Source organism: Choristoneura fumiferana, chromosome 21 (genome assembly GCF_025370935.1).
Source record: "Choristoneura fumiferana chromosome 21, NRCan_CFum_1, whole genome shotgun sequence".
NCBI classification, from domain to species: domain Eukaryota; kingdom Metazoa; phylum Arthropoda; class Insecta; order Lepidoptera; family Tortricidae; genus Choristoneura; species Choristoneura fumiferana.
In genome coordinates, this window is record NC_133492.1 from 16,189,997 (window position 1) to 16,206,106 (window position 16,110).

At 38.7% G+C, this 16,110-nt stretch overlaps 1 protein-coding gene across 2 annotated transcripts in view; it reads right to left on the bottom strand.

The window, feature by feature from the left end:
* Positions 1-16,110, bottom strand: part of nAChRalpha2 (nicotinic acetylcholine receptor alpha2) — a 54,596-nt gene that overhangs the window by 17,456 nt on the left and 21,030 nt on the right. For both annotated transcript variants that reach the window (XR_012452648.1, XM_074104256.1), the window contains exons 2-3: positions 8,437-8,481; positions 6,512-6,621 (exon numbers count right to left, since the gene is read on the bottom strand). Coding sequence is in view for 1 of the 2 variants with exons in the window: in XM_074104256.1 (XP_073960357.1) it covers positions 6,512-6,621; positions 8,437-8,481 (155 nt within the window). In the remaining variant the exon portion in view is untranslated. The remainder of the gene's footprint in view (positions 1-6,511; positions 6,622-8,436; positions 8,482-16,110) is intronic.

The following is a 16,110-nucleotide window of genomic DNA, read 5'->3' on the forward strand; positions in this document are numbered from 1 at the left end:
CAAAGTAGGCATGGATGCCACGACAATAATCTACTATTGAAGACCAGTACGTTGCAATATTTTGGCCATATAATGTGAAACGCTAAAAACGAACTCCTACCGCAGGGTAAAATTCAGGCCACTGGGAACCTGGAAGAATTAGCACGAGAGAGTCAATTCACGGTAAACTTAGATTATTGCTAAATTCTGGAAATAGATGATGGCACTGCAAGAAGAAGAAGATGATCTCGTACTAAGCGGAGTTAGAACTAACAAAGGAACGTATTAAAATGATATTATAAGATGAAATGATTCTAGGAAACTATTATACATGCTACGAGTATATACATATAGTATACAAAGAAATATTTTTCATTTGTAAATTAGCCTTATTTATTTCATCGCCCACCAGGTTGGCTACAATTTTTACTATCATTTTAGTTAAAAGGATAGACAAAAATTATTCTCAATACTGTTGAAGAACACAGAAAAGTGGCCATAAAAAACCGGAGTTAGCATTATTAGTTATTTTAACTATGACTTTTGTGTAAGAGATGTATGTTTTAGTCCCACGTTATAAGGAAGGAATACTAGGGCCTCAGAACTCGCTGCAGGTTGTACCTTGTCTCCGACAGGCCGGCGCAGCGTAAGATTAGTCGCACGTGCGTCGATCGCTTACGCCATGATTAATGGCAGGCGCGCCTGTTTTGACGGCCTGATGTATCATTCCATTTCTTGTCGATGCTACACAATCAATTAGCTGATATGTTGACATCGTGAATAGTGCGTTTGCTAAGCTAGACTGTTTGGCTGTGAGTCAGTTTTCCCTGGGACATATTCTGTGGAGAAGCATACCGATAACTGTAAAGAGTAAAACGATATTTGCTCTTTTTCGTTATGTTTCTACATACTAAAATTTTTTGAAGTGATAGGACAAAATGAGCTAAATCAATCAAGCTAAATATATCTTGTGGGGAAACACTTTCCAGAAAATGAATTATTTCAGAAACTCTAGTGACAGGAACTGTCGTTTCAAACTAAAGCCTTTTAATAAAACCAATATCAAGCCAAACATGGTTTTTGTGAAAAACATTTTAAGCAAGACATATGCCTGGAATCAAGTGATTGAGGAAACGGTAGTAACGCTAATGAATGTTTTAGGAATAGCATGTTCCAAAATCAGATCACCTCTAGAGGTCACCTATTTCTGAACATTCACCATTGGTGATGTTTAACGGCAGGGATTGTAGATATGTTGCCAACTTAAAGAACTAAGATAAAATTTCAGCAATTTCCTCGGCTATCTTTCATAATAATATGTCAAGCCCAAATGTGAAAATATGTAACAATGTAAATGTAATGTAATGTATACATGTATGTGTACGTTGTCTGATGTTATTTTCTTTTGTTTGTTTGTTTACTAATCTGTCTGTTGGAAATAAAGAATTTGAATTTGTAAAGATAATGTCTAATTCTCGTAGTAGTCAATTTCAGTTAACAAAGTTTCAAATAGACTGTAATTACGAAAGCACCCATTGTAGAACTGGAAACTTCTTTGTTTTACTAACGCTGTATAAAGGCGTTAATGACTCATTCACAAGTAGATAAAACTGTTTATACTGTCGCAGTTGGAAACAAAATCACTAGAATACTACTTAGTACCAACTCTCAGCCATGATCAATGCTGATGGTCAGTTAAATTCTGCCAGTTTCCGCATACGAATTGTTTACGCTCGCTATGCTCAAGGATTTATGCGAGAGTGCTTCATGCGTAAGGAATTCCATATGTCATGGGCCCTGACACGACTCCGTACAAACTAGAGGACGAATGTGAGGGGACCAGAATATCCGGATAATTTATGGACACTTCAACCGCTTTCGCTGAGGGTAACGACTGGAGGAGTCATCGCAAAACTTTGGAGGGAAAGGTTCGTAGGAGTATTTAAGATTTGATAAAGGCATTATAATAGTCTAGAAGTTGGAGATAATAGTCATAGTTATCATTATCCCGGTCTACATGCACTCGAAGAAACTGAATCACGCACCAGGGTGGAGCCTTTGTGCTTGAGTTTGACAAATTTGATGTTGGCATCCCATACATTTGTCAAAGAAATCTTTCTTCTACTGTAAGTCTCACTATTTATAAATGAGACTTGGGACTTTGGGTTTTCTGCCTTTTCCCAACTCACGTTTCCCAAATGTTTCATTTGCCAAACTGTTTCATTTGCCAACTCAGGATTCACTCTGAAATTATATTTTTTTCGGAACTTTCATAAAACAAACCTGACCTAACCTGTGTTCTATAAAACCATAAGAAAATACACTGGGAAAAAATTTATACACAAGGCCCTCCTCAGAATGAAACATTTGGCAAACAATAATTCTCCAAAAGGCAGAACCCGGTTCCCACGCGAACCAAGGCGTTTTGACAAATTTAGACACACTATTGAATTGCTTCGCTGGTTTGTGTATCTTCTCACGATGTTTATTACACCGTAAAGCTGGCAAAATTCAAATATAATTTCACATATGAATTTTGAAAAATTCGGGGTGGGAAGCACCCGGTGGAAATCACGGCCCAAGGCCTTTTATTGTAAGGGCAGTAAATGGTTATAGGCCACAATGTTAAAGATAATGGTGATGATTGATCAGTTTAACACAACTATGCTCCAACTCTATGTAAGCGCACGTTTACACGAGAATCTAGACACCTAAGCATTATTATTATGAAATTCCAAACTTAACATCAAATCAATCATATCAGCAGAACAGGCGACTAGCTATTTATTCCGTAGATAAAAGTTGACCCACTTGTTTCAGAAGCAATATAAACGTCCCGGTAGAGCAAAAAGTCAACAAGTCCCAAAATCTCGAAATTGACTTTTTAATGCCATTAATATTGTTTTATTTTCTGCAAATTTCAGGCTTATTGCTATGATACATAGATCCAATTTTAAAAAGTCAGTAAAAATTACCTTTCTTGTTTTTGATATGAATACTATTTGCTTTTGTATTGAAGTGGGAATTAACTAAATTACTTAATGAATTATACCGAAAACATGTCGGCCAAAGTGGTTAGTTTAAGTTATTTCAGTTATTTTTGCCATATTCAGTTGTCTATGACCGTACACTATTTTATTCCCAAAGTTCACTAAAACAACTTAGTTACCAACGATTCCAAAATTTGTTAAAAAATATGAAAGCGAAAACGAATTAAGTACTTTTGTTGAGATTTCGATCATCAAATTATGGCAATATGAGCTTTTGCGAATACACTAACTGACGTCTAGGTTAATAATTTAAGAGATAAAAGTTAATAATCGCTAATAACTTGGAAAATTAAGTTTTTTGTTTCGATTTGGCAGTTGGAGCTTATATTCCGTGACATTATATCATTGCAATGAGACCACAATATGATAAATATCTCACGCCATAAAACGTTAGTTTTTTTTTTTTCACAACTTTAAACCTCCGTATCACAAAACAGCAAAATACGACTTAGCGACTTTTCGCTCTACGGGGACGAATATTCACAAAAACGTTTAGACAGTGAACACAATCGTATTCCCTGTCCCCCAAAGTCACGGTTCCGTACACACCGAGTGGCGTGAACCCGTACCGTACGCCAAATACAGCCATAATGACGCTGGAGACATAAAATATGTGCCGATTTGGGCCTTTGTTTCGTAATGTTGTCTTTTTTGTGCTGCGGCCGGTAATTTTATTACGATTTAAAGGGTCGGAGTTTAAATGCGCTAATAATAACGTTAGGGGATGTTTGTTTTTGAATATGTCATGGGGATTTTAAAGGGGATGCTACATTAGAAAATTGTCCTTGAAATAAAAATGCCATTGTGTTAAATGTTTATGCATCTTGGAAAGAAAGTATTTCATCATCATCATCATCTCAGCCGTAGAAGTCCACTGTTGGCCATAGACCTCCAGTTGCTTCGGTCGTCCATCCATCTCGTTGGTGGACGTTCTACGATGCGCTTGCCGATCCGCGGTTTCCACAGCAAAATGTTTAAAACCAACTAACCTAATTAACAAAAATTTGGAAACCCCCGACTTTGTCACTTCAAAGTTCAATATCTCAAAACGACTGAACCGATTTTGACGAAACATGTCTAAGAATCATCTCTAGAAAACCTGCTTTCCAATAAAAAACCGCATTCAAATCGGTCGACCCGCTTAAAAGCTACGGTGCCACAGACAGACAGACACACATAGCGGTCAAACTTATAACACCCCTCTTTTTGCGTCGGGGGTTAATAAAAGAAAAGTGTAAAGAAGGACAAGTGTGTATAAACGTTGCCATTCGAAATATATTTCAGGATATGAACTTGGCCTCTGCAACAAAAGTTACAAGTTACATTCTTCATAAGTATTCAATTACGTAGAATTGTAGCGCCTTTAACTTTTGTGGTAGGTATAAATATGAGGTTGAGTGTTTCTGTGTTAAAAACCATGAATAGATAGATAACAGGTACGAGAGCTTACCCGTGAGTATGCAACATTCCATACGGCCTACTTTTAATTGAAATTACTACGATAAAAGACCCTGATGATTCCTACCATTATCATTATGCTTCATCACTGAAATATTAGGCATTATGATTGGTTTTTTGGAGTCTTTTTGTATTTTTATTTCAACTCCAAAATTTATATCGAAAAGACATGGATGCACAGAAAAACCAGAAAAAGAGACCAGCGCTGGGAATCGAACCCAGGTCCTCAGCAAACCGTGCTGCGTGCTATAACCCCTACATCAATTTTGATTTCAAATCATAATTTGATTGCTTAGTAGCGAAACATCTCTTATCTGGGCGCTCACCCAGAAATAAGTAACCTGAGATATGTATGCATAGGACAAATTCGTGTCTAGATCCCTGTCCAGCGGTGGTGTAGGGGTTATAGCACGCAGCACGGATTGCTGAGCACCTGGGTTCGATTCCCAGCGCTGGTCTCTTTTTCTGGTTTTTCTGTGCATCCATGTCTCAGTATTTTTGATATTAGGCATTGTTAAATTAAATTTAAGTAGGTAAACGAGGTGCAAGTAAATATTATTAATCATAGCTTCCAATAACACTATCTTGAATATACCTAGTATATTTTACTCGAAGTATTGATAGACCCAAAGGCCGGTAATTCAGTTAGGCAAGGCTCCTCAGATACAATATTAACGATCGACCCATAGAGGATAGATCAGGCCGCGATCCAAATCGGATTACGGGGGTTGCCAACGTTAACAATTTGCCATGAAACAATTAAATTTATTAGTCTGGCAATAAGAGTCGTTTGTGTTTAAATTGCGAGTCGATAGTTCCATATTCAGTAGACCGCCGTGTGGATATTGGCATACATTGGGAATGATTTGCAATTCTAGAAAGATTGGCTAATTTGCGCGTTTGTATTTTCTGCCACAAGAAAATAGCCACTGTTTTTTTTTCAATCTAACTACAATCCCACATAAAAATTTGCATGATTAGCAAAATTTTATCTTCTGAGTGTAGACATTTTGTTTAAGCCTTTCATATATTCCAATCACTAATTAAATAATATCACCGATTAAAGAGGTACAGTCACTCAAAAAAAATATATGTTACTACGGCCTTATTAGGTCGGAATAAGAGTCTGTGTTACATTGACCTGGATTGAGACGACCAGATGGCCTAGTGGTTAGAGAACCTGACTACGAAGCTTGAGGTCCTGGGTTCGATTCCCGTGTCGGGGCAGATATTTGTATGAAAAATACGAATGTTTGTTCTCGGGTCTTGGGTGTTTAATATGTATTTAAGTATGTATCTATATCTATATAATTATATTTATCCGTTGCTTAGTACCCATAACACAAGCCTTGCTAAGCTTACTTTGGGACTAGATCAATTGGTGTGAATTGTCCCGTGATATTTATTTATTATTTATTTATTTATTGAAGGATTGGATAAGTCCATATTATGCTTGCACTCGTCGATTCCTAGGCTATCACAGAATCGTGTCGCAATGACATTTAACGTCATTCGATACATATTGCTATAGACAAATTAAATTATTCACTATGATAAGGTTCCATGGTGGCGTAGGAATCAAATTGGTTGACTGTATCGATACTTCTTTTACTTATAATGAGGAGATACGTAGAAGAACAAGAGTCACCGACAATGACATAGCCAAGCGAATTAGCTCGTTGAAGTGGCAATGGGCTGGCCATATAGTACGGAGAACAGATGGTCATTGGGGCCGAAAGGTTCTCGAGTGGAGACCGCGGATCGGCAAGCGCTGCGTAGGACGTCCATCAACGGGAGGTCTCAGCCTATCCCTAACGTTTCTGATTCGCAAACAAAAACTGTAATTTATTTGCTATCGCGAGCATCAGAAACGTTAGGCAATAGGGCCTCAGGTTAAGTCGCGGGTTCACGGTGGATGCGAGCCGCTGCCAACCGAGGCAACTGTAAGTCTATGGGGGAGGCCTTTGTCCAACAGTGGACGTCTGGCTGAGATGATGATGATGATGATCGATACTCCCACTTACTTGTTGTACAGCACGATGTCGGGAAGCCAGATGTGTTCAGAGGGCACGTAGAGCTCTTTCTGGCCACCATACTCCAACGGGTCCCATTTGAATTTATGGTCCTCCCATTCCTGGGGGGCCAATGTTACTGTTAAAAATTTCTTGACTACAATGTTGAAATCGTGAGTACAGGTTGCAGGCAACCGGTGGATGCAAGTGGCAGATTGTCTGTATCTAAACTATCTAATAAGTCCAATAGTAATCTATAGGTACTGGTACCTGTGTAATGTGTCACTGCTGTCATAAAAAAAAATCTTTCTTTCTTTCTTTTCTTTTGCTTATTAATCGCCATTAATTTTATAGGTTTATGTTACAACTACAATAATATTTTGTTAAAAGTTGAATCGGTATCCAGAGCTTTATGGCGTATATTTATTATCATTAAAGTACCTGGGCGACCGAGGTCCGCTCGGGCTGGAACTCGGTAACCGGCGTTTTCCCGGAGATAATAATAATAATAATTCATTTATTCATCAGATTACATAATTGATCCAGCTTTGTTAGTACCGTTAAAATAATAAAATACTTATTGACTATGTTAGTAAGTTATACAAAACAAAACAACATATTTACCGCCTAGCAGTCATGACAGCCTCATAGGGGAGTCGTACCTGGCCGCCACAGTGCTCATGATGGAGATAAGACCAAGCTAGATTCATTTCATCCCCGAAAACCCCTACATATGTACCAAATTTCATCGAAATCGTTGGAGCCTTTTCCGAGATTCTGATTATATATACAAGAATTGCTCGTTTAAAGTTATTAGATTTTTCCTCGATATCCCATGGTAGGCATTCGAATTCCCGATAGCTACTGTTAAAATGCTACAAAAAACTTTATAATTTTGTCAGTTATATTTTACACAACAGTGCACAGAGGCTTCAAATTTCCAACTCCTCTCACGGAAGCTAAAAAAGCTTTTTAATGCTTCCATTATCTGGATGTAAACAAAGTGTCAAAATGTTTCACTTTAATTTAGCCGGGACCTCCTTTTATCCTATGCACTGCTTTTCTAACGTTCAGGAAACCAATTTAAGCTGAAATTGCTTGCTTGCATGTCACGGAACAATATTTAGCGCTTTACACTCGACGCTTCTAGACACTATGTAGTTTTGGTGCTACCTAAATGTTTACTGCAAGTAGCGCGAGAACAATAGAATATTTTGCAACGAAATACCATTTTGGGAATAGTTTTAGTGCTGGCAGTGTTTCGTGTTTACTGTTGCTTACGTTGGATTATAATAAAGCAGAATGTCGCAAACTCGAAAGTGTTCGTAAGTGTACAAGAGGCTCATTTCAACCAATGTCTTTAAATAAGTTCTAACTTTTTTCGAGGTTCCTAATACATTTTTTCGAAATAATCATTAGTGAAAATATTTTATTCTGTTTTAGCCTAATATCTTACCATAAACGAAAGTTTCCGAGACCCTTGAAATAAATAAATATACAAGAGTGGCGCATTGAATTGCGTCGGAATGGGTAATTCAGAAACTACCTGCGTAAAAAGTTTTATTATTCTAAGGAGCCATGCCCTAAATTTTAATAAGAAAAAAAAACAACTTACTCAGTTCAAGAACTGAACCCGGTCGTATCGAAGAATAATACTCAAGGTAAACGTACGAATGCCCGTTACAGTCCCAGTAATTCCCATTTGTAATTTTATGTCATTAGCAATAGAGGTGACAGCTGTCATCTATTGGGCACTAAGCGTATCGAGCATTGTCATCATCGTAGACGAAGTCGTACCTAAGCAACAGCTAGTTATCTACCGAACAACGACTAAACTGATAGTGTCTTTTCCAACCTCGACATTGGCGGAATCATCGATAGTATTGAATTGATTGAACAGCTAGTTAGTTGATTATAATATTGTAAAGGAAACTTACATGTTCCAGCCAAACGTTGGTAGTAAGGATTTGATCCTTTAAGTTCTGAAACAAATACAAGAAATTGTTAATATAATTTTTGTTTTTAACCCCCGACGCAAAAAGAGGGGTGTTATCGTTAGAAATTTTATAAATATTCTAGTGTGTTACCAGTACGGTATTTGACTATTTTTTCAGTAAAGGTTTATTTATTGCAGGTGGTAGGACCTTGTGCAAGGTCCGCCCGGATTGCTACCACCATATTGCTCGCTAATCCTGCCGTGAAGCAGCAGTGCTTGCACTGTTGTGTTTCGGCGTGGAGAGTAAGACAGCCAGTGAAATTACTGGCACATGCAATATCCCTGGTGTTGCAGATGTTTATGGGCGGTGGTGATCTCTTACTATCAGGAGACCCACTTGCTCGTTTGCCATCCAGTTGAATAAAAAAAAAAATATGCATGCAGTCGAACAGAAACACCTTTATCTACTAACAGAGTTCTAAAGATTTGAAAACATACGTGTGTAGTGCCATATCTGTGGCACAGGGAAAAGCGTTTTAGAAAGACGATTATATTGATGATCACTTTAATTTCAATTTTGAATAGAATTAATTTTTCTCTTCGATAAATTTATATTGTCGGTGTTGACTGTTGAACTTTAAGTTAATGCTTAACAGAGTTCTATAAATATCATGGGCTATATATTTTCATAATAATATCTATTTATTATTACGTAAATATAGACAGGTATATAGATAAATACACAGGTGTTGCAGATGTTTATGGGCGGTGGTGATCTCTTACCATCAGGAGACCCACTTGCTCGTTTGCCATACAGTCGAATAAAAAAAACATAACAGAGTTCTAAACTACTAGTCATGTTTTTTTTTGTTTTTTGTTGGCAGTCAGGTTTTTGATTTTTTAAATTTATTATTTGGAAAAATTATACCTAATTACGACAGTCGATACACGATCTTAGCAGACGACGTCGCGAGAAACAGCTTATCTTCTTACCTTTCTTATTGTCTGTGATTTTAACCCAACTTCACCCATACCATTCAACCTAAACTTAAATGAATTAAAGGAATAATACTTTTCAAAAGTACCGTAAATTGTTCGGGCTGTCATCCTGGTTGCAATGAACGCACGGGTCGATCATTGGATGGTGGCCAAGCCTCACACGAAGTCTAAGCCCGACTAGAGTGGCTAGCTTAGCGACAAGCTTGGATAGCTGATTTTTTGGGGATTGATTTACCTTAAGGGCCAAAGACGCTATGCCTTTGCTTATTGCATGCTCCTCTCCCGGCTTTCCAGCAGAATGCTCTCCCGTTAAACTTTGCGAGGTGCTTGAGACAGGCTTTTTTCTTGTTACCGGTTAGTGTCTTCCTTGACCGATAGGTAGCTGCTTCATCCCAGCCTATATACGTCCCACTGCTGGGCACAGGCCTCCTCTCAGAACAAGAGGGCTTGGGCCATAGTTCCCACGCGGGCCCAGTGCGGATTGGGAACTTCACACGCACCATTGAATTGCGTCGCAGGTTTGTGCAGGTTTCCTCCCGATGTTTTCCTTCACCGCAAAGCTCGTGGTAAATTTCAAATGTAAATACGCACATGAATTTCGAAAAACTCAGAGGTGCGAGCCGGGGTTTGAACCCACGACCCTCTGCTTGAGAGGCGATAGGTCAAACCACTAGGCCACCACGGCTTAGGTAGCTGCTTGGATGACATAAATCAGGCCCTAGGAAGCCGAAAAATTTAAATGGTGTGTATTTGTGTTCCCAATCTGCATTAAGCCCATGTGAAGCCCATGTGGGAACTACAATCCAATCCCTCTCATTCTGAGTGGAAGCATGTTCCTAATTGTGGGACGTACAGTCAATGAAATTAATTAACGTCAGTGTGGAAACTTTTCATAATAATTTTTGTCATGATTTCTTTAGCACATGTATGGAATGTCAATACGACATTACGTCGTTGATACTGCAGTACCGCGTAACTAGCTCTTTACATAAGGTATAATTATCACTGTCAGAACAGTAGGTACTAACATTCTATACTGATTTGACAATGAATATTGTACCTTATGGAAAAATCTAGTTACGCGGTATTGCAGACATTGCAGTATCACCGACGATTATTAGCACAAGGTTCCAACCTGGGACGATGACGATGATGATAATTCATCCTCATCATCATCATCCCAGCCTATATACGTCCCACTGCTGGGCACAGGCCTCCTCTCAGAACAAGAGGTCTTGGGCCATAGTTCCCACGCGGGCCCAGTGCGGATTGGTAACTTCACACGCACCATTAAATTGCTTTGCAGGTTTGTGCAGGTTTCCTCACGATGTTTTCCTATGATGATGATAACTATGACGATTAAATGATATTGTAACGGATAACTCACGTCTTAAACCGAGGTTAGCTCGACATGTTTCGGGCTATTTCGTAGCCCTTCTTCTCAGGAGCACGCGACTCGGCGGCTGCCGCAACACGCACACTACGCGCCACCGCTCGTGAGAGAAGAAGAAGGAGAAGGGCTACGAAATAGCCCGAAACATGTCGAGCTAAACTCGGTTTAAGACGTGAGTTATCCGTTACAAAATCATTTCATATGAGTGAGTCTCACGGTAGTTTCATGTTCAAAACTATGACGATGTCTGTGTAGTCATGCATTGTAATACATTTACCTGACGCAGGGCGATAGTTCGTAATGTAAACAGGATTCGGGATGTTTCCGATACGATGACTCCAAGTAATTCCATGAATCTTCGGCTCGAGAGAATTCTACAGTAGTGTTGTGACTATCGAGCTGTCGATAGTTTACTAATATCAGTTATCTGGTTGGTTTTGAACAGCTTCGATTTATTTGATGCTCATCATCATCATCTTCTCAGCCGTAGGACGTCCACTGTTGGACAAAGGCCAACCCTATAGACCTCCAGCCGCTTCGGTTGGCAGCGGCCTGCAACTACAGTGAACCCGCGGCTTTAACCAGGTCACCGTCCATCTCGTTGGCGGACGTCTTACGATGCGCTTGCCGATCCGCGGTCTCCAATCGAGAACTTTTCGGCCCCAACGGCCATCTGTTTTCCGTGCTATATGGCCAGCCCATTGCCACTTCAACGAGCTAATTCGCTTGGCTATGTCTGTGACACTTGTTCTTCGACGTATCTCCTCATTACAAGTAAAAGAAGTATCGATACAGTCAACCAATTTGATTCCTACGCCACCATCCATGGTGGCGATACATATTGCTATAGACAACACAAGAAGGTCCAACCTTATCATAGTGAATAATTTAATTTGTCTATAGCAATATGTATCGAATGACGTTAAATGTCATTACGACACGATTTTGTGATGGCCTAGGAATCGAATTGGCACATGACCATGCTATATGGCCTGCCCATTGCCACTTCAACGAGCTAATTCGCTTGGCTATGTCGGGTGGTTTGATGCTCATTAGGTACATAGGTACTATATTTCTTTTAAATGTATAGTCGTTGTCTAGTCCTCTCAGTCTCAGAGGATGCCTCCAGTAGGAGCCAGAGGGGGTGTCCAGTAGTGGGACGTATACAGGCTGGGATGATGATGATTTATATATTCCACCAAAAAATTATTTTTCTCAAACATTAGTATGTTTTTGAGCAAGTTTTTTTTGGCGGTATGTTTAACATACCACCACCTTTCGGTTCAATGTAATTTCGTACATCTTGAAAAGTTCAAGATATTAAAAAAAGAAAATAATCAAACCTGATCAAATCCAGAGAGTTACAAAGTGGCATTTTCATTCTATTGCCACACTGAAGCGTTGTTTTGTAATCCAACTCTATCATCATGCCTATAATTATTGGCAACAGTCCATTACGCAAAATAGGCGAATAACTGTCCCGTTCTATTGCAGAGGATAGTCCACAAAACCGATATTATATCATCGATATTTAACCGATATTCGAGACTATCGATAGTTATCGCATCACTAAGCCACACTCGCAGCTATGCCAATGCTGGGTCCACACACCGCTTCAAACTTTTAGATAGAAAATACGTCTTATAATGTAACGGAGACTTGCCCTTTTGTATTGCTTTTGAATCAAACTGCAGCAGGTGTCCGCTTGATTTGTTTTGGACCTTTTCTTTATACGTTTCCTCCTCGAAACCGTATTATTACGGTTCTACCGTTACCACGTGACGCATGCAATATCCTTATAATATAAATGCGAAAATGTGTGAGTATTAAGTGTGTGTTTTTATATTGGTTCACACTTAAAATGGCTGGATGAATTTAATGAAATTTGGTATGTACTTAGATAGATGTCTGGAATAACACATAGGCTAGTTTTATTTTAATTTTTTATTTGACTGGATGGAAAACGAGAAAGTGGCTCTTCTGATGGTAAGAGATCACCACCGTCAACACCAGGGGGATTGCAGATGCGTTGCCAACTTAGAGGCCTAAGATGTGATACCTCAAGTGCCAGTAATTTCACCGGCTGTCTTACTCTCCACGCCGAAACACAACAGTGCAAGTACGGCAGGATTAGTGAGCAAGGTGGTGGTAGCAATCCGGGCAGACCTTGCACAAGGTCCTACCACCTGAAAAATCTGATATATCCACGGGATCGGGATAAAGTCTTGAAATCTCAAACGCTAGGATAAAAGACATACTTATTTATTATGAAATTTAGTGTGGGTGTCGTATATGCAGACATTAATGAAATCCTTGTGTAAACTGTGGTGGTAAATTGTGGATAAGACTAGCACAGGACGGGGAAAAGTGGGGTGAAAATGAAGAGGCTTTTACTCAGCAGTGGTCCACCCACTGGGCTGTGGGCTGATTTGATTGGATGACATCCACGATGTAATTTTTAGGGATTCTCATGGGAATTTCGTAAAATTTCGGGATTTCAATTCAATGCGGAATCTAATAGTTTACGCGTGAAAAACCGAGGGTATAATTTATCTCTCAGCTTTTTTTAGCTTTAGGTAAATTAGTTTTAATGGTACAGTCAAGGTCATAAACTTATGAGCAAAAATTTGGCCAAAAATATCTAAACACGTTTCTACGCCGATACATCAAATTTTTGCTCACAACTTTATGAACTCGACTGTACGTGTACACGACTACGTGGACTGTAGGTGACGTCATAGTGACATCACATTAATTAAAAAGGAAAATCTTAATGACTTTTCTTTGGAAAAGGTTCCATTTTGGCTCATGAATTAGACCTTGACCGTATGTACGTATACATAATATAATATAACACAAACCTGTTCTTGCGATTATTTTGAGATATTGTAATTTTGCTGGTTTCACCACATTATTAAAACTACCTGGGCGACCGAGCTTTGCTCGGGCTAAAACTCGTTAGTAAGTGTTTTCCCAGATATAAGACCAAGCTAGATCGATTTGTCATCCCCCAAAACCCCTACATACCTAATTTCATCGGAATCGTTGGAGCCGTTTCCGAGATCCCCCAAATTTACTTATATATTTACAAGAATTGCTCGTTCAAAGGTATTAGATAGATGTGGTAAATAAATGTGAAACAGTCTCTTTTCAATTTGACTAAATGAACAGGAACGGCATCACAAGATTTAGGGGCTGTTTCATCATCAATTGATTAGTGTTAACTGGCGGTTAGGTGTGATGCCGTCTCTATTTGTTTTGTTCGAATAGACGAAGAAGGCATCACATTTAACCGTCGGTTAACGCTAATCAATGGATAGTGAAACAGCCCTTAATGTCACATTAAGTTTATCAACGAGTGTGGTGAAACAAGTTCTTAGTGTAACCAACCATTCGTTTGCCGTAACTTTTAGTTGACTATCATTTGACTAGAATTTAAGTTACAAAAGATAACATGTTATAAATAAAAAATAAATATCATGGGACACTTGACACCAATTGACCTAGTCCCAAACTAAGCAAAGCTTGTACTATGGACACTAGGCAACGGATAAACATACTTATATAGATAAATACATACTTAAATACATATTAAACATCACAGACCCGAGAACAAACATTCGTATTATTGATACAATTATCTGCCCCGGCCGGGATTTGAACCCGGGACCTTAAGCTTTGTAGTCAGGTTCTCTAACCACTTGGCCATCCGGTCGTCAAAACGTTATGTAGGTATTGTAATAGAAATCCGTAGAAAATACACACAAAAGCCATGTGACTCTTGCTTTAGCCGTCGTCGCATTGTAGAGGGTTTGTTATGCAAAATTTGGTATTGCATGTTACGAGCTATGACTGCAGTGAGAAGCTATCCTTATTTCTGTGAATACTTTAGTATAAAATTTAGGTAAACTGGAACCATTTCTATGGAAACAAATCAGCAATGACATCTATGTACCTTACAGCACTGGACTTGCTGTTTGGAACAAAACGCGCGGTGCATCAATAATCAGTATTACAACCCCTGTCACGGACGTCATCAAGGTAAAACGTCACAAATACGCGCTGTGAACAGATTTTGTGCGCCGTTTTGAGGTAAGAAACATGCAGTCTATACATACGAGATATCGTAGACGTCGATGCAAATCAGTGATGTCAGTCGGGCACACACACCGATGAGTAGAGAGGCTCGTAGAGACTTTTTGCCATCGTAGAGTTTGTGATAGTTGGGGCTGTGTGACTGTGTATTGATTCAAGTGGTAGAGGGCGGGGTTTACATGTTAACATATGTATGTCGCACAGAGGTAGTTGCGGTGCACGGTTAGTAGCGGAGAAAGCAGTTAAAATATAGTTCATTGATTTTGATTATATGTATATAATACTTATGCTATTCACCTTAATGCCAGTAGGTACACCGCCGTGTAAAGCTACACTACAGGGCTAACATAAAACTTTATCATTAAAAAAAACCAGAAGTAAAATAAAGTCACCATGACAGTCGTATTTCTTAACGTGCCCTATCTAATTTCCATCCAGTGTTTCTCGAAAAATGTAAAGTGTAAAACTGCGATGCTTAAAGTAAAGGAAAGCTAAATGACTAGTGATTTGGCGTAATGGCACCCTCAGAGTCATGTACGAACGAACCTTAACGCTTGTTTGTGAATAAACGCGTTTTATAACACCTGACGCAGTAGACATGCCAGTGACAGTATGATTAATGGGATTAAAAGAAATCTAATATAACTTGAGCTCTCCTGAGATATATTTGCTAAAATTACTAAGATTATAAGTTAGGAACGGTCTAATTAGTTTCGATGAAATCGGAAGATTTCATCGGTGTGTTAAACCGTTTCATTTAGTAATATTCTAATTGAAATTTAATGATATACAGTTAAAGCTGGTAATAGTTGTCAATGGGTTCTCTGGGTTACACTGTAACCTAGGGTACTCAAAAAGTACACTTTTCCAGAAACAATTTTTCTGACATGTATACTTTTTTTTTTTTTTTTACTTTGCGGAGGTCCATATCAATGAACTAAAATAACTTAACTTTAAGTTCGCGGTATTATTATTATTATTATTATATATTATTTTGTTTAATTTAATTTTTCTGTATGATTTGTGAAAAACAATATTATGCATTATAGAAAATTGACAATAACTTAAATATAAATATTTTACTCGCACTTCGCAAATTACATAAAACACAAAAAAAGAAGTATTAAGTGTGTGTAAGTATGTATTTGCGAAGTCACGAAGCGGTCTCAGCTCAGCATAGTGTTGGCC